We start from the raw sequence: 24,973 nt of genomic DNA, 5'->3' as shown, positions 1-24,973 counted from the left end.
AGAGACGTCTCTTCTCAACGGCGCCGGCTCAGGCGCCGAGGTCGCGAAGTTCGTACACGTCCCCGCGCCGCTGCTTCTCGAGGGGCATGTTCCTCCGCCTGACGCGGATCTGCTCCATGTCCAGCTCGCAGTGCACCGTCCCGGGCTTTTCGTCCGTCGTCGCGATCACTTCCGCCCACGGTCCCACCGCCGTGCTGTGCCCCCACGCCTGGTATCCCGCGCCCGGCACGCGACTCGGCGAACACGTCAGCACGAACATCTGATTATCCACAGCCCTCGCGCGCTGCAGCAGCTCCCAGTGCAGCGGCCCCGTGACCGTGTTGAACGCCCCGGGGTACACCATGATCTGCGCTCCCCTGTTCGCGCACGCCATCGCGAGCTCGGGGAACCTGACGTCGAAGCAGATCCCGATCCCGAGTCGGCCCACCGCGGTGTCCACGACGGTGAGCTCCGTTCCCGGGCTCAGCACGTCGCTCTCCTTGAACGATATCTCCCCGGGGATGTCCACGTCGAAGAGGTGCGTCTTCCTGTGCTTACCGAGCAGGCACCCGTCGGAGTCGAACACGCAGCAGGTGTTGTAAAGCGCGCCGGTGTCGGCGCACCGCTCCGGGACGCTGCCGCCGACGACGACGACGCCGAGCCTCGCCGCCGCGTTCGAGAGCATCGCCACCGACGCCGCGTCGGATCCGACCCCGTCCCCGGGTGCCGACTTTTCGTCCCCGTCTTCGTCATCCTCCTTCGCGAGGGTTCCACCGCCGCCGGTCCAGCGACCGGGCGCGGGTCCGATGATCTCCGCGTAGGAAGGGAACGAGTCGTTGCTGTACGGGCAGTTCCACATCTCGGGGAGGACCACGAGCGCGGCGCCCTCTCGCGCGGCGTCCTCGATGGCGGCGCGCGCGTTCGCGATGTTCAGCGACTTATCCTCTCCGACGGGGAGCTGCAGGAGCGCCACCTTCACCTTGGACGGGAGAGACGAGTTCTCGTCGAAGCACGGGGGCGCGAGGGGCGCGGGGCGCCTCGCGCCAGCCGACGACGACGACGACGACGACGCGGATGGGGGCGCGAACGACGACGACGGCGTGCGGCGCGCGGTGACGCGATCCAGGCCGCGCAGACGCGACGCGAGCCTGCCGCACCCGCGATGGGACACCGCGAGGAGTCCCAGCGACGCGGCGAACGCCGCGGCGGTCATCGGAGCGCCGCGCATCGGAGGGCGACGAACGCAGTGCCGCGCAGACGTCCGCTGCGCTGTGAACATCAAGAAATCCGCCTTTGGCTCGTCCACCCAGCCAGACGGCGCGCGGCGGGCTCCGGTTTGGATTTTTTGGACTCTTTTGACGGTCTGTTGAACCGTGAGGAGGACCGACTGAACCGGAGCGCGGTTCGGGATTCCCGACGAGTGGTCATTGGATTCTCCTTTCCCCGCTGGACCAATCAACGCCCGCGAGTCGAACCGGTGCCTGACTTGCCCTCGGCGAACCAGCCGAGGACCCAGCCGAACTCGCCTCCGCGCTCGTCGGGCACTTCGTCACTCGCAAGTAACCATGTTCGCCACCGCCCTCACCTCCAAGCTCGCCGCGCCCACCGCGCTCAAGGCCTCGGTACGCGCCCGGCACGAATCGACCGCGAGCCCCGCCCCCGCCCCGCGCGTCTCGGAAACGCCCCATCGATCAATCGGTCGTTGGATTGGTGGATTGATGCGCCAAAACCCCCCGCGCGCGTCGTGTCCGCCGCGTTAGCCGCGGAGGACGCGAGACGCGCGGGAGCCGACCCCGTCTCCTCGACCGGACGTTCAACATCGTCGCCGTCGGACGAGGGGGACCCCACGGGACCGTCCGGGCGCCCGAGCGCCCTCCGTCGGCCCGAGCGCGTCGATTTTTTATCCGCATCTCTCAGCCGAAATATTCCGCGGGGACGCGCACAATTTACCCAAGGAGGGTTGATTCAATCGTCGCGAGTGCTGACTCCTCCCCGTCCCCGCTTCCCACGTGCAGGCTTTCAAGGCCAAGGTCAACGCCGGTTTCTCCGTCTCCGCGGGCAGGACCATCGACACCGACGCCCGCCGCAAGGCGATGAAGGCGAAGCAGGAGGCTGACCGCAAGAAGGCCGCCGCCGCCGCGCAGAAGGCCAAGGACCTCGCCAAGAAGAACGCCGAGGCTGCCAAGAAGGCCAAGGCTGCCGCCGCCGAGCTCGCCAAGAAGAAGGAGGCTGCCCGCAAGGCCAATCAGGCCAAGTACAACGCCCTCAACAAGACCGCGGGCGGCTCCTCCAAGCTCATCAAGAAGACCCCCCCTCCCCAGATCAAGGATCCCTTCGCGGGCCGCGAGAAGAAGACGGGCGGCGGACTCTTCGGCCTCTTCGGCAAGAAGAAGTAAGCGTCCCCCGCGTTCGCATCGCTCGCGCGCGACTAGCAAGAGGGTGAAGGGACTCGAGGTATACGGGAGTCTCGCGTCGCGACGCCGCGGTGCCTTAGCTCGCATAGGCGCATCTCGTCTAATACACACGCAGCGCTAAACTTTTACGCTTCGCCGCCCCCGTCACCGCCTTCGCCCACCCTTGGCCGTCTTGGGCCGTCCCCCGTCCGCGTCACCGACGCCGCCCTCCACCCCCTCGACCACATCCACCGTCTCGTCCATCCCGTCGATGCTCCCGCTCACGTCCGCCGCGTCGAACGTCCCCGCGGGCATCGGGCCCTCTCGCGGCGACAGACCCACGCCGCCGCCGCCCCCTCGCGGCGACCTTCCCCCAGCCGAGAATCCGTCCGACGCCGCGACCGATATGTCCTCCTCGATCTCCGCGGACTCGTCGTCGTCTGACATGGTCACCGCGCCGCGGTCGGTGACGGGGCGCTTGATCGCGGCGAGCGACGGCAGCGGCGGCACCGCCGTCGATCCGGCGGTCGCCGGCGTCTTTTGGCCCACACCCGCGCCCGGGATCTCCGGTCGGGACCGACCCAGGAGCGCGTGGAGCAATGGGGCGTCCGGGGCGGCGTCCCTCAGCCCGAGTTCCCTCGCGAGCGCGTCCCTCGACGCGTTCGATCGGACGTCGACCTCGCCAATCTCCGCGGCGAAGACGCGCGCGGCGTAGTCGCATCCCGACCACTCGAGGTACTCGGCGACGAGCGACGCCATGAGCGCGCCGCGGGGCAGGTCGCTCACGGACCTTCTCGAGTTCGCGCCCGCGCCGTCCTTCTGCTGGACAGCCTCGAACACGTGCGCCCTGAGCTCGGCCTTGACCTTGGCGAGCACGCCCTTGCGCTCGAGCGACGCGGTCAGCGCCTGCGCGGAGCGTGGAAGGGAGGAGGGTGGAACTTTTTGTCAGCGAGATTTGAAAAGGGCGGGGGCGGGAGGGGGCGCGCGGCGTGGGAGGCGGACCGCCGGGGAGGCGATCGTCGGGACTCGCCTGTTTGAGCTCGCTGAGAGCCTTCGGGCTGACGTCCATGGTTGCCCTTCGATCCTTTCGAGGCCACTCCGAGCGGTGCTGGAATAATTTGAAATTCACCACGCTTCTTCAGTTCGCTTTTCACCCGCCTGCGTCCCAGCTGTCAGTTTGTCACGCGCGACAACCATGGAGGAGGACGACGAGGTCGCGCCCGGGGTGGACCTTTACGCCGTCCTCGGCCTCGAGAAGGCCACCGCGACGGCCGCGGACATCAAGCGCGAGTATCGCAAGCTCGCCCTGCGATGGCATCCCGACAAGAACCAAGGCGACGTCGCCGCGCAGGAGAAGTTCAAGGAGATCTCCAAGGCGTACTCGGTGCTCGGCGACGCCAAGAAGCGGGAGTACTACGACAAGACCGGCGACGTCGAGGACATGGACGTGAGCGCCGAGGATTTCGTCAAGATGTTCCAGGCGATGATGAGCGAGATGCTCGGCGGGTTGTCCATCGCGGACATGCTCGAAGGTGCGCGCCCGCGCCCCCGACCCGCGACCGCCCGCGACTGACTCCATCCGCCGTATCGTCAAGATCTTCCCGCCCCCGGCGCGGAGAAGCCCTCCCGCTCGATCCTGACCCCACGATCCCCGTCGCCGATCCCATCGATCGACGCTCGCAGGTATCCACGAGGACGATCTCGAGCACATGCCGCCCTTCCCCTTCCCAAAGGAGCTCTTCCCGCCCGGCACGTTCCCGCCGGGCATGAAGTTCAGCACCGACTTTCACATGCCGCCCGCGGTGGAGGAGCTCCTCGAGAGCGGCGGACCGGACGCGCTCGCGGCGATGATGGCCGGCGCCGACGCCCCCGCCAGTGCTTCACCCTTCGCCTTCGGCGGGAGCGACGACGACGAGTGGGAGGACGCGGACGCGGACGGGGACCGCGGAGGCCGGTCGTCGCGATCCCGGCCGTCGTCGCGACGAGCCGGAGCCGGTCCGGGATCGGGACCCGGGTCGTCGCGACGCGGCCGGGGCGGCCGGGGCGGCCGGGGCGGGTTCCCCGGGTTTGGCCCCGGCGGATTCTTCGGTATGGACGGCATGGACGGCATGGACGGCATGGACGGCATGGACGACGACGAGCTGGCCGAGATGTTCGCGTCGATACCGCCGGGCGCGTTTGAGGCGATGCTCCGTCAGGACGCGAGACGGGGCGGCGCCGCCGGCAAGGAGGCGGCGGCGCTGCTGGAGATGCTGGAGAACGACCCGACGGGGGAGATGCGGCGCGCGATGATGGCGGGCGCGGCGGGCGGCGGCGGCGACGCGTTCGGCGGCGTGTTTGGCGGGAGCGGCGGCGGCGCGGCTGGCGCGGGCGGCTGGGACACGCGGGGGCGGGGCGGGCGCGCGGGCGGCGGCGGGTTCCGTCGCGGCAGAGGGGCGCGGGGGGGTGGTGGGAGATGGGGCGGGGGGCGCGCGTTCCCGCCCGGTTTCTTCGATCCGGGCGCGGGGCGGCGGCGGGACGACAGGGACGACGACGACGACGACGATTGGGTCGACGACGACGCCAATGCCGACGCCGATGCGGCGGGGTCGTCCCCCGCGCCGGGCGCCAACGCCGCGCGAAACAAGAAGAAGAGGGAGAAGGCCAAGGCCAAGAAAGCCTCGGTGAAGGCGTCCGCGGCCGGATTCGAACCCGGGACGTCCCACGCCCCCACCAACTCGATCACGTGGTCCCCGAAACCGCCCTTCGCGTCGCATCCGACGGGCGGGGTGCCCGACCGCGATACGATCAAGCGTTGGTGCGACGCCGCCAAGGACGGGAACGTGGGCGCCATGCGCACCATGCTCGCCGCCACCCCGTGCCTGTTGCACGCCCGGGGCACCGGCGTCGGCCACACCGCGCTGCACTGGGCGTGCGCGCGGGGCGAGCTCGCCGCCGTGAAGTGGCTCCTCTCCGAAGAAGCCGGCGCGGATCCCAACGCGATCAACTCGGAGGGCGCGACGCCCCTGCACGCCGCCGCGTCGAACGGGCGGATGGACGCGGTGCTCGAGCTGGCGAACGCGGGGGCGGACCCGGAGGTGAGGGATTCGAGCGGGGAGACGCCGGGAGACGCGGCGAGGGCGCGGGGCGCCGTCGAGGTGGCGGCGGTTTTGGGCGTCGGGGGGGGCGGCGGGGGTTTAGGGGCGACTGGAGCTCGGGTGTGTGGGGGCTCATCGCCCGCGGGGTTTTCCGTGGCGGGACGTGGGGACGACGCGTCGACGGCGAGAGAGGCGCGGGGGCGCGCCCCGGGGGGGATGCCTCGCGCGCCGCGGCCGGCTCCCCGGGCCGACGGGGAACCGACGAGGTCGCCGCGGGATGGTTCGGGAACCAGACGGGCCGAAAGCGCCGCCACCGCCGACGGCTCCGGCTCCTCCTCCAGCAGCGACGACGAGGATACCAAGACCGCCAAGCTCGCCAAGATGTCCGCGGAGGCTAAACAAAAGGGTAACGCCGCGTTCTCCGGCGGGGACTACCCGAAGGCTGTGAAGCAGTTCACGATGGCTATCCGCATGGACAAGCAGAACCACGTGCTGTTCAGCAACAGGTCGGCTTCGTACGCGGCTCTGGGGAAGTACGAGGAGGCGCTGGCAGACGCGGAGCGGTGCGTGCGACTGGCGCCGAAGTGGGGTAAGGGGTACGGGCGGAAGGGCGCGGCACTGACGGGGCTCGGGCAGGGCGGCGAGGCTGTGAAGGCGTACCTGGCGGGTCTGGCTGTGGAGCCCGAGAGCGAGGCGCTTCGCGGCGGGCTGGCGGAGGCAAAGGCGGCGATACGCGCGGCGCAGGACAGGTACAAGGAGATGTGGGGCAAGGACGCCCCCCCGACGGACGCCGTGGACGCTGAAGCTCCACCCCCACCCGTCGAAACCCCCAAAGCACCCGCGGGCGATCGCGTCTTCGAACAGGCGCCCCGACCGGCGGCGGCGGCGGCGGAGGACCTGAGCGCGGCGGATCAAACAGCCCCGTCGCGCGACGACGTCAAGGAGAACGTCGCGCCCCTCGCGCCAGAGGTTGCCGCGGTGACCGCCGCCGTGAACGCGCTGGACAAGTCCGACGTCCGCGCGTGGTTGGCCGCGGCGAAGGATGGCGACCTCGCGCGGATGAAGGCGATGCACTCGAAGAATCCCGCGTTGCTCTACGCGTGGGGCAAGGGCACCAGCCTCGGGTTCACGGCCAACTCGGCGCAGCACTGGGCCGCGGCCAAGGGCAGGGTGGACGTCATACGCTGGCTCCTCGCCCAGGGAATGTCCCCGGACGTTCGCAACAACGCGGACAGCACCCCGCTTCACAGCGCCGCGGGAGCGGGTCAGGACGGTTCCATTCGCGCGCTCCTCCTCGAGGGGGGCGCGGACTCGACGCTTCGCAACGGGCTCGACGAGACCCCGCGAGACGTCGCCGTCGGTCGCAAAAAAGGGGACGGCGATTCGCTCGCGGCGACGATCGACCTGTGCAGCCGCGTCGCGCAGCTCGCGTCGGCAAAGGCGGCGGCCGAGGCGTGGCCGATGCGCCTGATGCAGGCTGCGCTCCAGCTCGCGGGTCGAGACCTTCGAATGTACTCGGAGAAGAGCGAGTTCATCGCCGCGACGGAGGAGCTCCTGGGTTCGATGCCCTCGCGGATCGTTCCGAGCGGCGGCGGCGGCGCGACGCTACCGATGCCGAGCCTGTTCGCGCGGCCCGAGAAGGGCGAGGCGGAGCCGGCGAAGGGGGAGCCGGCGAAGGGGATGGCTGAGCCGATTGCCGCGGCGGCACCGCCGCCAGCCGCCGCGCCTGTCGCCCCCACCGCCGACGGCTCCGGCTCCTCCTCCAGCAGCGACGACGAGGATACCAAGACCGCCAAGCTCGCCAAGATGTCCGCGGAGGCTAAACAGAAGGGTAACGCCGCGTTCTCCGGCGGGGACTACCCGAAGGCTGTGAAGCAGTTCACGATGGCTATCCGCATGGACAAGCAGAACCACGTGCTGTTCAGCAACAGGTCGGCTTCGTACGCGGCTCTGGGGAAGTACGAGGAGGCGCTGGCAGACGCGGAGCGGTGCGTGCGACTGGCGCCGAAGTGGGGTAAGGGGTACGGGCGGAAGGGCGCGGCGCTGACGGGGCTCGGGCAGGGCGGCGAGGCTGTGAAGGCGTACCTGGCGGGTCTTGCTGTGGAGCCCGAGAGCGAGGCGCTTCGCGGCGGGTTGGCGGAGGCAAAGGCGGCGATACGCGCGGCGCAGGACAGGTACAAGGAGATGTGGGGCAAGGACGCCCCGGGGGCGGAGGCGTAGACTCCTCGACACACGACATATCATCACGTGATTCACTCCGTCGTAACACGCGTCGAGGCGTTTGCCAGATTGCATTCACGTCGCGAGGCGCGTGAGACTTTTGGCCAGCGGCGCGTCGCCATCCGCCTCGAGCCCCCCGCCGTCCCTCGGCCACAGCATCACGATGAGCACCCCGATCAGGCACACCGCACTACCCACGACGTCGCCGACGTCGGGCTTGAAACCGTCCAGCCCGTACCCTGCGGCGGTCAGTCGTCGGGACGAGTCAGTCGCGAGTCCGAGAGGGGAATGGATGAGAGTTGGCTTTTTGTTTGGACGCTCACCCCACAGGTACGACAGCGCGATGAAGAAGCCTCCGTACACCGCGTACACCCTGCCAAAGTCGCTGATGGGCTGCATGCACGGTATAAACCCGTAAAGCACCAGCACCACGGATCCGCACAGACCCCACCACCACGGCTTGCCCTGTTAACGAAAGCGTTTGTCAGCGAGTTTGTTTAGGGATGGCTCTCGACGCGCACGCACCTCTCGCAGGGACTGCCACACGAGCCAACCCCCGCCCACCTCGCACACGCCCGCGGCGATGAACAGCGCCAGGGAGGCGCACACGAGCGCGGGGGTCCATCCTCCCATCGCCAGTTCCCCCACAAGTGCCGTTCGGCACGCAGTCACGGAACACACCCGCGGCGCGCTAAAAAATAACGGACCTGCCGCTTCTCAAGATGGCAGGCTCGGTTGTGGCTCGGTCGCGACTCGGCGAGCCCCAGAATCAATGCAGCTTTTCCCTGGTGCTGAACCCTGAAAAAGCTTTTCTGCCTCGTAGGACAGCGAATATTTGGTCGATTTTTGACCAATCGGAGGGCGTGAGAGTCACACGCGGGCACACTGGCGTTCCTGCGTTTGAAGAAGTTGCTCCCATGTGAGCGAAGCGGACCCAGAAAAACGAAGACTCCCCCGTACCTTCCAAGACAAAAATTCAGTTTATACTCCAGTGGAAAAGGTTGGGGGAGTCACAAATACAGAAGTTTGGAATAATCGCAGATCGACGACGATAAAAAGCGAAAGGAGATTGGCCAACGGTGAAAGGAGAGCCTCAACCTCGCCTCGACGTCGGGGTTCGGGAACCAGAGAAAGAAAAGCCGGTCGATAAGACGGGGTGCCCTCCGGAGGCGGGCACTACGCAAGCGCACGAGCGACGTCTCCCGTCGCCGTCGTCACCAAACACTCGCGTAACAGTCAAGTATGGCTGCCGTGGCACTCAGCGCGGCGGTCGCCGCGCCGGCGTGCGCTGGTCGCCTCGACTCCTCCCGGATCCGACGTCCCGAAGGTGAGACCCGCCTCTTGACCACCCGCGATTAACAAAGCCGACGAGGGGTCGGGCCGCGCCGACCCAGGCCCGGCCGACGATGTATCGGCCCGAACGGACGCGTCCTCGCCTTCTGCGGTGTCGAGATGCGACGAACGTCCCGCCTTCACGGCTCTTCGGACGCGCGACACGCCGCGAGGCGCGCGATTTCCGGACGGCGGCTCGACGTCATCACGTATCGCGCCACGTCCCACGTCGCATCTTGTTTTGTGGCGCGCGCTCGGTCGGGGTCGACCCAGTCCACGCGCGCGATCGTCCAGTTCAGCCCGAACCGCCCCGTTCGATCGATGCATCGCTGACGCCTGTTCCCCCATCTCCCCCGTCCCGATCAGGCGCGCGCCTCGCCGTCAAGAGGCCCGGTGCTGTCAAGCTGTCCGCCCGCAGGGGCGCCCTCCGCGTGGCGGGCGCGATCGCGGCTCCGTCCGAGGACAACAGCTGGAGGCGCATCGTGAACGACGGGCAGAGGCAGGCGTCCGATATCTGGGCGTCGGTCAACTCCGCCGCCGCCGCCGCCGCCAAGGGCACGTGGGAGGGCATCAAGCCCGTGAAGAAGGTGCTCTGGTCCGACGTGCTCTACTCCCCCAAGCGCGAGGCGTTCCTCCGCAAGTGGGTCCCCACGGACATCACGTACGCGTCTTTCATCGGCGTCATGCACCTCGGATGCCTCCTCGCGCCCTTCACCTTCACCTGGTCCGCGTTCAACTGCTTCCTCGTGATGTACTTCATCACCGGCTGCCTCGGCATCACGCTCTCCTACCACAGGCAGCTGAGCCACAAGAGCTTCACCACGCCCAAGTGGCTCGAGTACGCTCTCGCGTACTGCGGCGCCATGGCGGTGCAGGGCGACCCGCTGGAGTGGGCGTCGTCGCACAGGCACCACCACCAGCACTGCGACACCCCCAAAGACCCCCACACCCCTTACGAGGGGTTCTGGTGGTCGCACTGCGGCTGGCTCCTCGACAACGAGGCGACTCTGAAGCGCGTCGGCGACCGCAGCAACGCGCAGGAACTCGCGGCGCAGCCGTTTTATAGGTTCATGGAGAAGACGTACATGTGGCACGTGCTCGCGCAGGCGGTGGCGCTTTACGCGATGGGCGGCCTGCCCTGGCTCGTGTGGGGTTTCTGCGTCCGCACGTGCTGGGTGTACCACATCACGTGGGCGGTCAACTCCGTCTCGCACGTGTGGGGCTCCCAGACGTACAACACGGGCGATCTGAGCCGAAACAACTGGTGGATCGGGATCCTGGCGTTCGGCGAGGGGTGGCACAACAACCACCACGCCTTCGAGTTCTCCGCCAGGCACGGGCTGGAGTGGTGGCAGATTGACATGACCTGGATGTGCATCTGCGTGCTCAAGTTTTTCGGGCTCGCGGATAAGGTGAAGCTGCCCAAGCAGGCGCAGATGGACCGCATGCGCATCAAGCCCGCCGCCGCGTGAGGGGGAGAAGAAGAAGAAGAAGAGGAGGAAGACTGAGACGAGAAGGCCGAGGGAACACGAGAGGCAAAGGGTGAGACGCCGCCAGTCCCATACTAGCGGGGCGAGGGCGTGACGACGAGGGGCGGGTATCAAGTCTCTCGAGAAGATTTTTGCGAAGGGGCGCGCGTCGACGTATGCGATGGGGATTCGAGGTCGACGGCAATATTACTTTCCAACATTCATTCATTCATTCATTCATCGCGACGGATCACCGAATCACGACGCGCGGGGCGCCTCCCCCGCCTCCCCGTCCCCGTCGTCCGCCTCCCCTTCCCCCGCCTCCCCTTCCCCCGCCCCGCCCCGCCGCCTCCGCCGCGCGCGCTCCCTTCCCGCCGGCGCCGGGCCGTCCCCCCCGGCCCGGGTGCCTCTCCAGCCCGACCCTGTCGCCGAACCTGTTCCGCTCGCCCGCGTACCGCAGCTCGATCCGGGCTCGCCTCTCCCTCTCCTCGACGCTCACGTCCACCTCGGCATCCTCGGCACCCTCGGCACCCTCGGCACCCTCGGCACCCTCGCCCCCGACGACGCCGTCCGCGGGTGGCTCGAATCGCCACAGGTCAACCTCGATCGTCACCACATCCTTTCGGTGGTGCGCGTAAACTCTCGGCAGCTCGTACCTCAGCTCCGCGAGCACCGTCGCGGAGGCGGCCCGGAGCACGTGCAACGCGTGGCGTTCGAGGTACGCCCTGGTGGATGACTTGTGCAGGGAGTACACAGCTGTGCGCGCGACGCCGAGCGCGCACCGGAGGAACCTGACGTCGACGCCCCTCGCCCTGGTGCCGAACGGAGGGTTCATCACGACGGTGTCCGCGCGCAGCGGTGGTCCTCCGAGCGATGATGGATCGCGCCCGAGGCTCTCCTCGCGCGTCGCATCCTCGCGTCCCTCCTTCTCCACGGCGGCGAGGTCCTCGGACTCGGACGACGACGAGCCGGCGTCGTCGCCATCGTCGCGACGGCGACGTTCCTCGTCCGCCTCGTCCGCCGCGGCCACCGCGCGCGGGTCCGCGTTCCATCGCGCGACGTCCTCCGGGATGGACCCGAGCCTGAGCGTCGGCCTGAGCGCCGGCTCGAACGCGTCGCAGTTGTCCCTGCACAGCTCGAGGGCGCCGGGGTCGACGTCCACGCCCACGACCCGCCGCGCCCCGGCAAGGAGCGACGCGATGGCGAGCACACCGCCGCCCACGCCGAGGTCCGCGACGACGCGCCCCTCCACGTCCCCGCGCGCGTGGGCCTCGGCGAGCACGCACGCGGCGAGGTGCGCGCCCGTGGGGTACTGCTCGAGCTCGTTGTTGGGCTCGCGGAACGGTTCGACGTCCTCCAGGAGCGACTCCAGCTGCTTCAGCCTCATCGTGGTCGGCGGTGGGCGACGGAGTGGGGGCAGCGTGGGGAATGCCCAGATGTGCCTCTCCGCCCGGCTGGAACGGGGCGATACGGAATATGGGCCCCGCATTCCAGGCTACGTATGGAATCATAGTCAGAAAGTAGTGTAGATCACGGGGACTCGAGAACCACGGTCTATTTTTTCCCCGTCGTTTCCATCGTCCATTTCTCCCGTTTTTCGCGGTTCGTCACCCAGGCGTGTCTCTTGGCCTTCCGTTCTGGTTCAAAAGAAGGTCGTGGACCATCGTGGAAGCGAAAACAGCGGCTCGAAAAAACGCAAACTGGCGTTTTCGACGTGTCGGCCGCAGCACTTTCCAACACACGCGCACGGCTCCCACCGTCGCGACCCACACACACTTACTCCACCACAGTAAGACATCATGGCTAAGGTTGACGGTCCCGCCATCGGCATCGACCTCGGCACCACCTACTCCTGCGTCGGCGTCTGGCAGCACGACCGGTACGTCCCTTCGCCGCTTTTTTCCCTCCCATTTCGCTTTTCCGCCGCCTCCTCGAGATCGGCGCCTCGGAAAGCGCGCTAGATCGGGTCGATCGGCGCGCGTCCAGCGCATCGAACGGCCAAGTTCACCTCAGGGTGTATGTTTGAACCGTAATCGACCCCATTTTCCCTTTCGAACGCGTCGCTGACCTCTCCATCCCGCCCTCCTTGCCTCCCGCAGCGTCGAGATCATCGCCAACGACCAGGGCAACCGCACCACCCCCTCCTACGTCGCCTTCACCGACTCCGAGCGTCTCATCGGTGATGCCGCCAAGAACCAGGTGAGTGACGCGCCCGCATGAAACCAAACCCCATCACGCACGCGTCCAGCCCCTCATCCGTCGCCCGGGCGCCTCGCGGGCGCCCCGCGGACGCGGTCTTCGGACCGCCGCGGCGCGAGCGGGAAAAAAAAGAAGGAGGCGACTGGCGCCTTCTTTTTTTTCCCGCCCGAGCCGAGATCTCCCCCCCTTCCTTCGCCGCCGAAATTTCCGAGCACGTCGCTGACCTTCACGACCCGCCCTTCCCCGTACCCAACAGACCGCGATGAACCCCAAGAACACCGTGTTCGACGCCAAGCGCATGATTGGCCGCAAGTTCTCGGACCCCCAGATCCAGGCTGACATCAAGGACTGGTCCTACACCGTGGTGTGCGGCGAGGCGGAGAAGCCCATGATCCAGGTCGAGTTCCACGGCGAGGAGAAGAAGTTCTCCGCCGAGGAGATCTCCTCCATGATCCTCGTCAAGATGAAGGAGATTGCCGAGGCGTACCTCGGCAAGGAGATCAAGAACGCCGTCGTCACCGTCCCCGCCTACTTCAACGACTCCCAGCGCCAGGCGACCAAGGATGCCGCCGTCATCGCGGGCATCAACTGCATGCGCATCATCAACGAGCCCACCGCGGCGGCGATCGCGTACGGCCTCGACAAGAAGGACCAGAACGGCGGCGCGGAGCGCAACGTGCTCATCTTCGACCTCGGCGGCGGCACCTTCGATGTGTCCCTCCTCACCATTGAGGAGGGCATCTTCGAGGTGAAGGCCACCGCAGGTGACACCCACCTCGGAGGCGAGGACTTCGACCAGCGCCTCATGAACCACTTCGTCCAGGAGTTCAAGCGCAAGCACAAGAAGGACATCACCGGCAACGCCCGCGCCCTCCGCCGCCTCCGCACCTCCTGCGAGCGCGCCAAGCGCACCCTCTCCTCCACCGCGCAGACCTCCATCGAGATCGATTCCCTCTTCGAGGGTGTTGACTTCTACACCTCCATCACCCGCGCCAGGTTCGAGGAGCTCAACATGGACCTCTTCCGCAAGTGCATGGAGCCCGTCGAGAAGTGCCTCCGCGACTCCAAGATTGACAAGTCCGCCGTCCACGAGATTGTCCTCGTCGGTGGTTCCACCCGTATCCCCAAGGTGCAGTCCCTTCTCTCCGACTTCTTCAACGGCAAGGAGCTCTGCAAGTCCATCAACCCCGACGAGGCTGTCGCCTACGGCGCCGCCGTCCAGGCTGCCATCCTCTCCGGCGAGGGCAACGAGAAGGTTCAGGATCTCCTCCTCCTCGACGTCTCCCCCCTGTCCATGGGTCTCGAGACTGTCGGCGGCGTGATGACTGTGCTCATCCCCCGCAACACCACCATCCCCACCAAGAAGGAGCAGGTCTTCTCCACTTACTCCGACAACCAGCCCGGTGTGCTTATCCAGGTCTTCGAGGGCGAGCGCTCCAGGACCAAGGACAACAACCTCCTCGGCAAGTTCGAGCTCTCCGGCATCCCCCCCGCGCCCCGCGGCGTGCCCCAGATCAACGTGTGCTTCGACATTGACGCCAACGGTATCCTCAACGTCTCCGCCGAGGACAAGTCCACCGGCCAGAAGAACAAGATCACCATCACCAACGACAAGGGCCGCCTCTCCAAGGAGGAGATTGAGCGCATGGTCCAGGAGGCTGAGAAGTACAAGGCTGAGGACGAGGAGCACAAGAAGAAGGTCGAGGCCAAGAACGGGCTCGAGAACTACGCCTACAACATGAAGAACACCATGAACGACGAGAACGTCGGAGGCAAGCTCGACCCCGACGACAAGGCCAAGATCACCGCCGCCGTCGAGGAGGCCATCTCTTGGCTCGACGGCAACCAGACCGCGGAGATCGACGAGTTCGAGGACAAGCTCAAGGAGCTCGAGGGCGTGTGCAACCCCATCATCTCCAAGATGTACCAGGGTGCCGGCGGTGCGCCCCCTCCCGGCGCCGACTTCGGCGGTGCCGGTGCCGGCGCCGAGGGCCCCGGCGCCGGCCCCGGCCCCAAGATCGAGGAGGTCGACTAATCGGTCGGCTCACGACGGCATCTCGCGGCGCGGCGTCCCCGCGCGCAAACGCAGCAGTAGCATCGCAGCACGCATGAATTCATTAGCACGTATTACAACTTGACTTGCATGTTTTAATACCAATAGAAATTCGTACGAGGGTTGGCGGCGAACGCCGTCTCCCTCTCATACCAAAGCTCTGTCTCCTCCTCGAAAATTCTGTCACTGACTCTGATGCCAGTCGCCACGATGTTTGTAACGCTCGAAAATTGTATGAGCAACGTTCCTTGAGTTATGACCCAGAATTTAAACTTGTGTCACCAAAGTCAAAAGTCCCCCCCCGTTGGTTTTTCTTTTGGTCGTTGGACGCGAGGCGCACAGAGGACGGCGCGGCCCGTCGGGCGACGACCATGGCCTTCGAGATGGAGGAGAGGTACGATCCCACGATCTTACTATCCATCGCCCGTGGCGTGTCCCGCGCGCTTCGATACGCCCGCGGGCGCGACGCGCGCGCCCGCGCGACGGCCCCGACTCCGTGTCACGAGCCGCGAATCTGAAATCTAACCGCTACCCCCCTTCACACCCCCTGTCCCGCAGGTGGGAGTTCTGCGCTCCCCACTACTACGATTTCGAGGTGGGCGACGCCGCGGATGTGCAGCCAGATGCCTGGTTTGACAGCGCGCAGACCGCGGGCCTCAAGACCCCGGTCGCGCTCCTGGACAAGGCGCAGACCAACGCCGCGGCGAAGCAGGCTGCGGCGGAGGTCACCGCGGAGCAGGCCAAGGAGAACCCTCCGTCGGCGGTCAAATCCGCGGCCAAGGCGGCGCGAACGCCGGGCGCAACCTCCTCGACCCGTGTGCTCACCCCTCGCTCCCATAACGGCGCGATGCCGGGATCCTCGAGCCGCGTGGCGAAGACCCCAGCGACGGGCAGGTCAGCCATGGGAGCCGCGAGCCGCGCGGGGGGCACGCCCTTCCCGACCGAGCCGCCATCCGTCGACGACGGCGCGACGGACGAGGACAGCGCGGAGTACGCCACCGCGGGGGAGACGCCGGGGACTGCGTTCAAGTCCGTCGCGAAGTCCAAGACGCCCGTGAACGCCGCGGCGACGCCCGTGAACGCGACGACGACGAGCGAGTCCCGACGGATTCGCGCCGCAAACGGAGCCGGCCCGCATCCGGAGTCGCATCCGGGGTCGTCCGCGAAGGAGTCCGCGAAGGAGTCGACCGCGTCGAAGGGTTCGTCCCAACGCGCGCGACGATCGGCGAAGACGTCGACGGCGAAGAAGGCGACGCCGGAACCGACCGCGATGGACGTCGACTCGCCCGTCGCGGCGGGCGCGGAGCCCGAGCCCGAGCCCGAGGCGGCTCCCCGGTCGACGGCGATCGCGCTCATCTCGCCGGTTTCGTCGCCGAGGACGTCGCCCAGGCTCGCCGCCGCCGCTTCCGCGCGCGAGCGCATCGAGGAGGCCGCGGTCGCGATGGACGACGACGCGTCGCGGGCGCGTGCGGCGGCGGCGTCGCCGTCGCCGACGAGGCAATCCCCGCGGTTGACGGCGGCGCGAGCGGCGGCGCGTTCGACGCCGTTCGTCGCGGCCAAGACGCCGGGTCGCGGTCCAGTCGCGGGAGCCGCGGCGAGCAAGACGCCCAGCAGATTCGCGCCGACCCCCGCGCCGGTCGACCCCGAGCCCGCTTCCAAGGAGCCCGAGCCGGCTTCCAAGGAGCCCGAGCCCGTCTCCAAGCCGAGGCGTCGCAAGGGCCTCACCGGCGGCGGCGCCGTGCGCGTGCTCGTGTCCGAGCAGCGTGTCCAGGTCGAGGCCGTCGAGGCCGAGGCCGTGACGCTTCACCGGGAGGAGGCGACCGGCGAGAGGAGGGCGATGTCGCCCGCGAGGCCCCGCCGGGTCGGCGCCTCCGTCGACCCCGTCGCGGAGAAGCCGCCCGCCGGCACCCGCCAGCAGCCGCCCGCCGCCCGCGCGGTTCCCCACGTTCCCCCCGCGGTGGCGACGAGGACGACCCGCGCGATGGCCGCGCGCGCCGCCGCGATCGCGGGCGCTAAGCGCGAGCGCGAGCCCCCCGCGCCGCCTCGGACCCACGCCACTCGATCCTCCGCGGGTCAGAGAATGCGCGCCAAGCTCACCGTCCCGATCTCGCCCAACCTCTCGCGGCCGCCCAAGCGTGCGCGCGCCGCGCAGAAGACGTCGGAAGAGCTCGCGTTGGAGAAGTCGCGCGCGGCGGCGGCGGAGGAGAAGGAGCGCATGCGCGTCGCCGCGAGGCGCGCGGCGGCGAGGAGCGGGGGGCTCGGCGGCGTCGCGCGTGCGAAGCCGTCCACGAGGCCGACGACGCCCTCGTTCGCCAGGACGCATCGCATGGCCACGCGCGCGGTCGTCGCGCACGGCGCCCGCGACGAGAACTCCCCGTTCAGGTCCGTCGCGCAGACGTTCAGGAAGGAGACGTTCAAACCGAAGGAGGAGAGCAAGAGCTTCCACAACAGGGCGCCGACAAAGCCGAAGTCGCCGGCGCTGAGCAAGTCAAACGCGGCTGGCCGAGCGCGGGCGAAGACGACGGAGGAACTCGAGCTCGAGGCGATAGCGGCCGCTCCCAAGTTCAGGGCGAGGCCCGTGCGTCGCGCGGTGCTCAAGGGCGCGGGCGACGCGGCGGAACGCGCCAAGGCTGCGGCTGAGGTTAGACGCGTCGCGGCGCTCAGGGCGAAGGAAGGGGAGGCGAGGAAGGGCGGATGGGACAAGCAGCTGGGTCGCAAGCGCGGCGCGGAGGCGGCGGCGGACGAGGAGGAGCGAGCCAAACGCGAGGCGAAGCGAAGGAGGGAGCTGGAGCTGGGCGGCCACGGCGGGTTCATGCCCCCCACCGCGCCCGAGTCCCCGAGGCTGGTGACGAGCAGGCGCGCGTTGCTCAAGGCGCCGGCGCCCGCGCCCGCGGGTGCGAACGGCGGCGTCGGCGGGGGCGCGTCGCGCGTCGCCCGGGAGCCCGAAGCCAGCGTGGACTGGTCCGCCAGGCCGCTGACCCGCCCCGAGGGGTTCAACCTCACCACGGACAAGCGCGGGGCGTACGCGCGGAAGGTGCTGGAACGTCGCGAGGCTGAGGAGGAGGAGGCTGCGGCTGCGAAGCGGCGGGTGGTGGCCAAGCCGGTTCCCGCCACCACCCGCCGCCGATCCTCGCAGTGCTTCGTGCCGAACGAGATCAAGGTGACGCAGTTCCAGCCGTTTAACCTCAAGGGCGAGGCGCTGCACGAGTACGAGCGCAAGCGCGAGGCGCAGCGCCGCGAGGAGGAGGAGGCGGCGGCGAGGGCGAGAGCCGAGTTTAAGGCTCGGCCGCTTCCCTTCTCCACGTTTAACCCGATGTTCGAGGTTAACCCGTCCGACGCGGCGCCCACCGTGCCGATGGACCTCAAGCTACCCGGCGACACTCGCGCGGAGAGCAGGGCTCGGTTCGAGGAGGCCAACGCTCGCAGGATAGCCGAGCAGGAGCGCGCCAGGGCGGAGGAGGAGCGAGAGAGGGTGGCGAGCGACGAGCGGGAGCGCCGGAGGTTGCGACGGAGCACGGTGTTCAAGGCGCGCGCCGTGCCGGACTACGCGGAGCTGGCGACCGTGGGGGTGGCGCCGGTGCCGGAGGCGGAGCTCACGGTGCCGGAGTCGCCGTTCGCCACGAGGCGGTCGCGCAGGGTTTACAGGTACAACTGACGGGTGGGTCGACCCGACGGCGAGAGCGCGGACGGGATTGTCCGCCGAAACCATCTAGACACACACAGACGAATTAGGCGACGAAGCATTTCTTTTCCGATGCCATCGAAGAAGTCATCGCACAGCGCGATGCACGCACGTCGGGTCGACACCGCACTCGTTTACAACTCGTAACACCTCGAACGGACCCTCCTCCCCAATCGCGAAAAGCCGCGTCAAGCCCCCAGGAGCTCCATCTCCCGCTGGAGCGCCTCCAACTCCTCATCCTCGGAGCTCTTCCCGGGAACCGACGGCAGCTTGGGCGCGGGCGCGCGTCCCACCGGCGCGGACGGCATCGCCGGGGCGCTCGCCGCCGTCGCCGGCTGCGGCCGAACCGCAACCTTGGGCGCCGGCGCCGCGAGCTCGGCTTCGAGATCCAGCTCATCCTCGAGATCCTCCGCCTCGAGCGCGGCGAGCTCCTCTTCCAGTTCGTCCTCGTCGAGGTCCGCGGCGTACCCCACGGGCTGGCCCAGCGCCTCCTGCACCTGGCGCATCTTCTCCGTCTGCTCGTTGATGTCGTCCATGACCTGTCGATTGGTTTAGGGTGGTTTAGGGCGAGGTTAGCGGGGAACGTCGGTTTCGTCTGGATCTTTGGTTGGATTCGTTCGATGATGAGATCCGCGCGCACCTTGTCGACCTCGTCGATGTTGGTCTCCTTGTGGATCTGCTTCATGGCGCCGGCGCCGGACTTGAGCGCGGTGAACGTCTCCGCGGTCGTCTTGCTGCCCTCCAGCGTGATGACCTGCTCCTCGAGCTTGAGCTGCTGGTTCTGGAGCTGCTCAATCTGCTGCTCGTAGAGCTTCTTCTTCTTGAGGCACTGCAGCGCGGCGCGCTTGTTCTTGGCGCGGTTGAAGTCCTTCGCCTTCTCGAGCTCGGCCGCCATCTTCTTATGCAGCAGCGCCTCGCGCTTCTCGAGCATGGCCAGCGTCTGCGAGATGGGAGGGGCGGGGAGGGTCAGCGGATATGAAGGCGAGATTCGCGGGAAGATTTTTGTTCATGGGGGAGCAGCGAGCAGGGGCACGCACGTCCTTCAGCTTCTCGACCGCGCTCAGGGGGCTCGTCTTCGGCGCGCCGAAGCCCCCGCCGCCGGCGGCCGGACCCCCGCCGCCCCCGCCGCCGGAACCCTTGCTTCCGAACAGTTTCTTGAACATCCTCCCTCTAAAGACCGAAATGTCACCCCTTTCGCGTGCCACGAGCGCCCCCTCTTTTCAAGATGCGGACCGAGACCCGCCCTCTGCGCCTGATGCTCTCCCGACTGCGCGGGTTCTCGGAAGATGAGACCCGCTCCGAGTCTCTGTCGCGCTCGCGTCGAGACGGAACGGCGTGTGACTGCCGCCGCTGCGGTGCGAGCGTCGTTTGGTTCCCTGGCCGGGTGCCTCTTTGACGTTCCCCCCGAGCTTCGCCTGAAAATATTTGACAGATAAGCGCGTTCCCGAATTCCGCGGTTTTTCCTGACTGGTCCCCTGTGCACTTCACGGGCGACGGGTCAAACCGTCCTTTTTGAGTTATTTTCACCCGTGATGAACGAATGATCGCATCCACCGCTCGGCGGCGAGACCGAAAGAAAGACCGCGACGGTCCGTCCTTTCACAGATCACAGAGATGCTGCGACCCGTTCCGTCGCTCGCCTCCCTCCTGGACGACGGCGACGCTCGCAAGCGACGCATCGCGCGCCTCAGCCACGAGCGCGAACTCGCGCGCGACGCCGAGGTGTACCGCGGCGAACTCGCCCGTCAGCTCGCGCGTCTCGACCGGCGACTCGAGCGCATCCGAGGAGCCTTCTCCTCGCATCCCGTTTGGGCGCCGGCGCAAACAAAGGCGGCACAAACAGGAGGGTCCGCCGCCGGCGCGAGCAAAGTCGACGCGAAGGAGCGGGCTCGCGCGCGAATGGCCGCGCGATACGCCGCGCTCGTGACGAGCGGCGGCGCCAACGTGAACGTGAATGTGACATGATCATTGATGAAAACGCGCCAGCTGTGTCCCCAACCCCCCCCCCGCAAACCTTTTACTCCTCCTCGAGAGCCAACGCGGCGAAGGACGACGAGGCAATCTTCACGCCCGTCTCCTCGGCCACCTTCATCACGCGGGGCTCCCTGGGCTTCCTCTCCTCCTTCTTGGCGCCGGTGCTCGAGTCCGGCGCCGGCCTGCCACCGCGGCCGCCGTTCGCGCCGTTCCCCCGGCGGTCCGTCTTCCCCTCGCCCCAGTTCGTAGCCCTGTCCGCGTCTCCCCGCGGCTCCCTCCGGGTCTCGCGCCTCCCATCCTTACCCTCGCCGCGCTCCTCGTTCCTCGCCTTCTCCTCGCGCTGCGCGAATCGCACCTTATCGTCGAGCTCGAGCGCGAGCTTGGCGAGCGCATCCTCCTTGTCCGAAATCTCCGACTTGAGAGCTTCGTCGTCGGGGTTGGAGCCGAGTTTCTCGTGAAGCGACGCGATGTCAGCCTTGAGCGCCCGCTCCTCGTTCGACTCCCTGCGCCTGACGCCGCCGCGGGAGAGCGCCGCGTCCTCCTTGCGGTAGTCGCGACCAGCCTCCTTGAGCGCCAGCTCGCGGGGCCTGGCGCCGCCGAAGAGGGACGAACCGCGGGTCGCCCCGTCGTCGCCGTCGCCCCCCGCGCGTTCGCTGCGCTTCTGGAGGTTGAGCCGGGGTCGGCGATCGCCGTCGCGCCCGTCGCGGTCGCCCCGCGGGGAGAGATCGCGGGCGTCCTTCTTGCCCCAGCGGTCGCCAGCCTCGTCCGCGCGTTGACCGGGCCGCGGGCCTCTAGGCGCTCGTTCGTCGCGTTCGTCGCGGGGCGGCGGTCCGGCTCGGTTGCGAAGCGCGCCCCAGTCGCGTTCCTTCTTCGGCGATCGCGATCGGCTCCGGGACCTGGCGGGAGGCCCGGTGCGGTTACGGAGGGCGCCCCAGTCGCGCTCGGGCTCGGGGGAGCGGCTGCGGGGGGGCGGGCCGGCGCGGTTGCGAAGCGCGCCCCAGTCGCGCTCGGGCGACGGGGATCGACCCCTGCTTCGCGAGCGCGAGTCGTAGCGACCGCGGGATCGCGATCGGCTGACGCGCCTGGCCCGGTCGCCGTACCCGCCGCGGCGGTCGTCGTACCCGCCCCCACCGCGTCGGTCGTCGCGGGGCGGAGGCGAGCGCGCGGCTTTGCTGCGGCCCCAGTTGTTATCGTCGTCGGCGCGGGAGCGCGGGGGGGATCTGTCGCGATCGTCGCGCGGGTCGAAATCGCGGTCGCGATCGCCGTAGCCGCCGCGGCGGGGCGGGGACCTGCTCCTGTCCCTGTCGCCGTAGCCGCCGCCGCGTCTGTCGTCGCGCCTGTCGCCAAAGCCGCCGCGTCTGTCGTCGCGCCTGTCGTCGTATCGGTCGCGTCCGCCGCCGCGGTCGCCGCCGTAATCTTTAAACGCGCCGCCGAGCTTCTCTTCGCCGTACTTCATCCCCGGCCTGCGCCCGCCTTCGGATTCGTCGTCGTCGGGCCTGGCGGAGGGTCCGGTGGGGAGGACGACGTCGTCGCCCCATCCGCCGCCGCCGCCGCCGCCGCCGCCGCGGCCGGGGGCGCGGTAGGCGCCGGAGGAGCCGGAGGAGCCCATGGGCTCGGCGGCAAAGTCGGAGAGGGACATCTTGACTGGTTTGCCCTTCTTCTTGGGAGCCTTCGCGGCGGCGCCGAGGGAGGGGAAGAGCTCGTCGTCGTCCTTCTTCTTGAGGGGCTCGCCGAGGCCGGGGAAGGCGCGCTCGGCGGCGAAGCTGGTCTTGGTGTCTTCCTCCTCAGCCTGGAGTGGATCGAGGGAGGAAGGGGCGCGGGAGTCAGCGTCTGCGTCGCGGGGAAAGATTTACATGCGATCGGGAGGAACGGCGGCGGCGACGACGGCGCGCGACGGCGAGCCACGCGAGCGTCGCACACGCGAGGAGGGCGCCGCGCATCATAACGCGTGGTGTGCACGCGAGGAAACCCCGGCGCGATGTCGCCAGACGTCGTCGAAGCCGGGCCGACGCGCGGTTTCCGGGACCGCTGACGGCGGCGGCGCGGGCCGGCGTTTCCGCGCCTCTTTTTTTCATTCCGGGCGGATCCGCGGTGTCGAGGGCGCGAAGGCGACGGGACGGGGCGCGTATCTCACCTGGGAGGCCCAGGCTCCGGAAGCGCCCCATGCGGACATGATGGGCGAGCTTAGGTTGTGAGCAACGGTGCGTCGCCGCGAGGTTGCTGAGTGTTGGTCAAGACAAACTCCGCCGCGCTCATAAAGGACGAAAACTCTCGTCGCGTCGAAGCCTGAGGGCCACTCGTCTTCTCAAGATCATGCAAGAGACAGCGTTCCACCGCTCGTATTATTTAGTGTAAAACAGTCTATTTCGCAATTTGGCGCAAAAATCATATGGACTTTGAGTCGGGAAAAAATACATGTTCGTGTCGGCGAAGCGCCCCGCGGTCACCGCCGCCCCGAGTGCGAGGGGCTCCGCGGGGGCGTTCCCCCCCGCCCGGGCGAACCCAGGCTCCTCTGGCTGCCGTACGACCCGTTCACGCCGTGCTTGGTCGGCTTGGCGCCCATCGCGCCGAACGTCTCCGGCAGCAGGCTCGCCGCGCCGCCGATGATAACCTTGTCGATGGTGGCCGCAGCCGCCGGCACCACGCCCCTCCGTGGGCTGCCGCTCTCCCGCCCTGTGGCCGCCCTGTCCTGCGCCTCCATCTGGTCCGCCACGACGTGCATGAAGTCCGAGAGGGAACCGGCGCTGCTCTCGCGGGACATCGACACCGACATGCTCCCGGCGGAGTCGCCGTGGGTCGAGTGTCCGGAGTGTCCGGCGATGTTCGCGGCGGCTGCCGCGGCGAAGGAGCTCTTGACGCTCGACACTTGATGCAAGAGACCGGCGTCGCTTCCGTTGTCGTTCACGGTGATGGTCGACGCGATGCTGCCGCCGGTCTGGGGCATGTGGAGGTACGAGTCGCGGCCGCAGTAGTTGATGGTGTTCCACGAGGGCACGCGACCGCGCTGCTTGAGGTTCATGTACCCCTGCCGCTGGCTGAGCTTCTCCCGCAGCGCGCGGACGCACTCGTCGAGCTGCATCTCGATCCCGCAGTTGCTCTCGATCGTCGCGAGCTTGGGCCACATCTCGCGCTCGCCCATCGTGGCCGTCTCGAAGAGAAACTCGCGCGTCGGGTTCGTGGCGATGTTCTTGAACTGCTTCCACGAGTACTCCATGACGACGGTGACGTTACCCTCCCACTGCTGGCCGAACAGCTTGGCGAAATCGAAGGTGTCGACCCACGGCACGAGATCGAGCACCTGCGTGCACCTGTGCCGCCACTCGGACTCCAGAAACTGGGCAATCATCGCGAATATCCTGTTCTTCGACGCGAACCACCGCTTCAGCCGGAGAATGGGCACGATGTGCGGGTTGGTCTGCGAGACGATGAAGTAGTTGACGTTGAACAGCTCGCTCAGTCCCTGCATCGGCAGGTCGTTCTCGAGGCTCCCGTCCCTCCAACGCCTGGCGCCGAGCTTACCCTCGGGCTGCCACGGCACGAACGCGCCTGTAAACAAAAAAACCATGTCAGTCTAATTGTCCATACAAAGATTAAAAATAAACTCACCGTTGCGGCTCTTTGCCAAGAGCGGCTGCGGCGGGAACAGCGACGGAAACGCGCACGAGGCGGCGACAGCCGACCACACCACCAGATGCGGCGAGGTGAGGTAATTTAAAAGCCTCGGCTTCTCCCCGGCTCGCGTGGCGCACACGCAGACGCAGAGGATCCGCCCGCCGCTCCTGTCGTACGCCTCCTGGAAGGTTAAATCTCCGAGCAACGCCCTGAGGCAGCGCTGGAAAAAGTCAATGTCGTGCAGCGCGCCAGTCCGCATCAGGTGCTGGATCGACGAGAAAAAGTCCCGGCCGCTGAAGAAGGTCATGTCCGGGAGTAAATCCCAGAAGTGCTTCTCGCTGAAGAACTCGTCCAGCTCCTCGGGGGTTCGACTGGCGATGATCGCGGCGACGATGCTTCCCACGCTGCTCCCCGCGAGCACCCGCGGCAGCAACCCCCGCGAGTGCAGCGCCCTGGCGACGCCCACGTGGAACGTCCCCAGCGTCCCTCCGCCCGACAGGAGCAGCGCGGTCCTCCCGAAGCAGTGCCTCGTCTCTTGCAGGAACGCCAACTTCTCCTGGATGGGCACGTCGTTGTCCTGCGCGATGGCCCGCAGCTGTGCCCTTGTCTCGTCGATGTAGTCTCTCACCGCGCGCGGTACCCCCCACAGCGGCTCGTGCAGCTTGCGCCCGATGTCCGTCATGTTCCCGAGGTTGCGCAAAATGTCCGCGCGGAGGCTGAACATCATCTCCTCGACGTTACCAGACGCGCGCTGCGCGCGAAGCAACCGGAGTTGCTCCTCGATGAGCTCGCGATCGTAAGACCGAGTGCCGTCGCCCACGGCTTGACCCACGCTCCACACGCTGCTCGCCGCGTCGTCGTCGTCGTCGGTATCGTCGTCCTTGTTGGACCTCGACGACGTTCTCGCCGCCTTCGTCGTCGTCCCGGGCGGCTTACCGTGCGCGAGGGCCCTGAGCCTCGCCGCGTGTTCCTCCTCGAGCGCC

At 67.9% G+C, this 24,973-nt stretch overlaps 13 protein-coding genes across 13 annotated transcripts; 6 read left to right on the top strand and 7 right to left on the bottom strand.

The window, feature by feature from the left end:
* Positions 1-28: 28 nt before the first annotated feature.
* Positions 29-979, bottom strand: MICPUN_97449 (predicted protein; the record flags this gene model as incomplete). Its single annotated transcript, XM_002502252.1, has 1 exon — positions 29-979. A coding segment is annotated over one exon (951 nt), but the record flags the coding sequence as incomplete, so codon positions are not given.
* A 552-nt stretch (positions 980-1,531) lies between these two features.
* Positions 1,532-2,520, top strand: MICPUN_108337 (predicted protein). Its single transcript, XM_002502624.1, has 2 exons — positions 1,532-1,601; positions 1,995-2,520. The coding sequence occupies exons 1-2, from the start codon at positions 1,545-1,547 to the stop codon at positions 2,373-2,375; spliced, it is 438 nt and encodes a 145-aa protein (XP_002502670.1). The 5' UTR covers positions 1,532-1,544; the 3' UTR covers positions 2,376-2,520.
* A 17-nt stretch (positions 2,521-2,537) lies between these two features.
* Positions 2,538-3,441, bottom strand: MICPUN_58904 (predicted protein; the record flags this gene model as incomplete). The annotated part of the gene is made up of 2 exons (XM_002502251.1): positions 2,538-3,278; positions 3,436-3,441. 2 exons carry the CDS (start codon positions 3,439-3,441, stop codon positions 2,538-2,540), a joined length of 747 nt encoding a protein of 248 aa, XP_002502297.1.
* Positions 3,442-3,567: 126 nt separating this feature from the next.
* Positions 3,568-3,945, top strand: MICPUN_81460 (predicted protein; the record flags this gene model as incomplete). The annotated part of the gene is made up of 1 exon (XM_002502623.1): positions 3,568-3,945. One exon carries the CDS (start codon positions 3,568-3,570, stop codon positions 3,943-3,945), a length of 378 nt encoding a protein of 125 aa, XP_002502669.1.
* A 3,109-nt stretch (positions 3,946-7,054) lies between these two features.
* MICPUN_50403 (predicted protein) lies at positions 7,055-7,744 on the bottom strand (the record flags this gene model as incomplete). Its single annotated transcript, XM_002502250.1, has 2 exons — positions 7,055-7,538; positions 7,587-7,744. 2 exons carry the CDS (start codon positions 7,742-7,744, stop codon positions 7,055-7,057), a joined length of 642 nt encoding a protein of 213 aa, XP_002502296.1.
* Positions 7,745-8,302, bottom strand: MICPUN_82302 (predicted protein; the record flags this gene model as incomplete). Its single annotated transcript, XM_002502249.1, has 3 exons — positions 7,745-7,908; positions 7,993-8,134; positions 8,195-8,302. The coding sequence occupies 3 exons, from the start codon at positions 8,300-8,302 to the stop codon at positions 7,745-7,747; spliced, it is 414 nt and encodes a 137-aa protein (XP_002502295.1).
* A 1,283-nt stretch (positions 8,303-9,585) lies between these two features.
* MICPUN_81480 (predicted protein) lies at positions 9,586-10,473 on the top strand (the record flags this gene model as incomplete). Its single annotated transcript, XM_002502622.1, has 1 exon — positions 9,586-10,473. A coding segment is annotated over one exon (888 nt), but the record flags the coding sequence as incomplete, so codon positions are not given.
* Positions 10,474-11,047: 574 nt separating this feature from the next.
* On the bottom strand, positions 11,048-11,857 carry MICPUN_72748 (predicted protein; the record flags this gene model as incomplete). The annotated part of the gene is made up of 2 exons (XM_002502248.1): positions 11,048-11,363; positions 11,547-11,857. Coding segments are annotated over 2 exons (627 nt in total), but the record flags the coding sequence as incomplete, so codon positions are not given.
* Positions 11,858-12,269: 412 nt separating this feature from the next.
* Positions 12,270-14,876, top strand: HSP70H (heat shock 70 kDa protein; the record flags this gene model as incomplete). The annotated part of the gene is made up of 3 exons (XM_002502621.1): positions 12,270-12,349; positions 12,570-12,669; positions 12,926-14,876. 3 exons carry the CDS (start codon positions 12,270-12,272, stop codon positions 14,702-14,704), a joined length of 1,959 nt encoding a protein of 652 aa, XP_002502667.1. The 3' UTR covers positions 14,705-14,876.
* Positions 14,877-15,093: 217 nt separating this feature from the next.
* Positions 15,094-18,377, top strand: MICPUN_58898 (predicted protein; the record flags this gene model as incomplete). Its single annotated transcript, XM_002502620.1, has 2 exons — positions 15,094-15,148; positions 15,229-18,377. The coding sequence occupies 2 exons, from the start codon at positions 15,094-15,096 to the stop codon at positions 18,375-18,377; spliced, it is 3,204 nt and encodes a 1,067-aa protein (XP_002502666.1).
* A 96-nt stretch (positions 18,378-18,473) lies between these two features.
* Positions 18,474-19,764, bottom strand: MICPUN_108335 (predicted protein). Its single transcript, XM_002502247.1, has 3 exons — positions 19,442-19,764; positions 19,045-19,344; positions 18,474-18,943 (listed from the first exon to the last, which is right to left on the bottom strand). Exons 1-3 carry the CDS (start codon positions 19,565-19,567, stop codon positions 18,593-18,595), a joined length of 777 nt encoding a protein of 258 aa, XP_002502293.1. The 5' UTR covers positions 19,568-19,764; the 3' UTR covers positions 18,474-18,592.
* Positions 19,765-20,018: 254 nt separating this feature from the next.
* MICPUN_58896 (predicted protein) lies at positions 20,019-20,383 on the top strand (the record flags this gene model as incomplete). Its single annotated transcript, XM_002502619.1, has 1 exon — positions 20,019-20,383. One exon carries the CDS (start codon positions 20,019-20,021, stop codon positions 20,367-20,369), a length of 351 nt encoding a protein of 116 aa, XP_002502665.1. The 3' UTR covers positions 20,370-20,383.
* Positions 20,384-20,421: 38 nt separating this feature from the next.
* On the bottom strand, positions 20,422-22,551 carry MICPUN_100734 (predicted protein; the record flags this gene model as incomplete). Its single annotated transcript, XM_002502246.1, has 2 exons — positions 20,422-22,167; positions 22,513-22,551. 2 exons carry the CDS (start codon positions 22,549-22,551, stop codon positions 20,422-20,424), a joined length of 1,785 nt encoding a protein of 594 aa, XP_002502292.1.
* Between the last annotated feature and the right edge of the window lie 2,422 nt (positions 22,552-24,973).

This window comes from Micromonas commoda, chromosome 5 (assembly GCF_000090985.2).
Source record: "Micromonas commoda chromosome 5, complete sequence".
Lineage (NCBI taxonomy): Eukaryota > Viridiplantae > Chlorophyta > Mamiellophyceae > Mamiellales > Mamiellaceae > Micromonas > Micromonas commoda.
The sequence above is the reverse complement of the archived record's forward strand: the minus strand, read 5'-3'. Positions and strand labels throughout refer to the sequence as shown.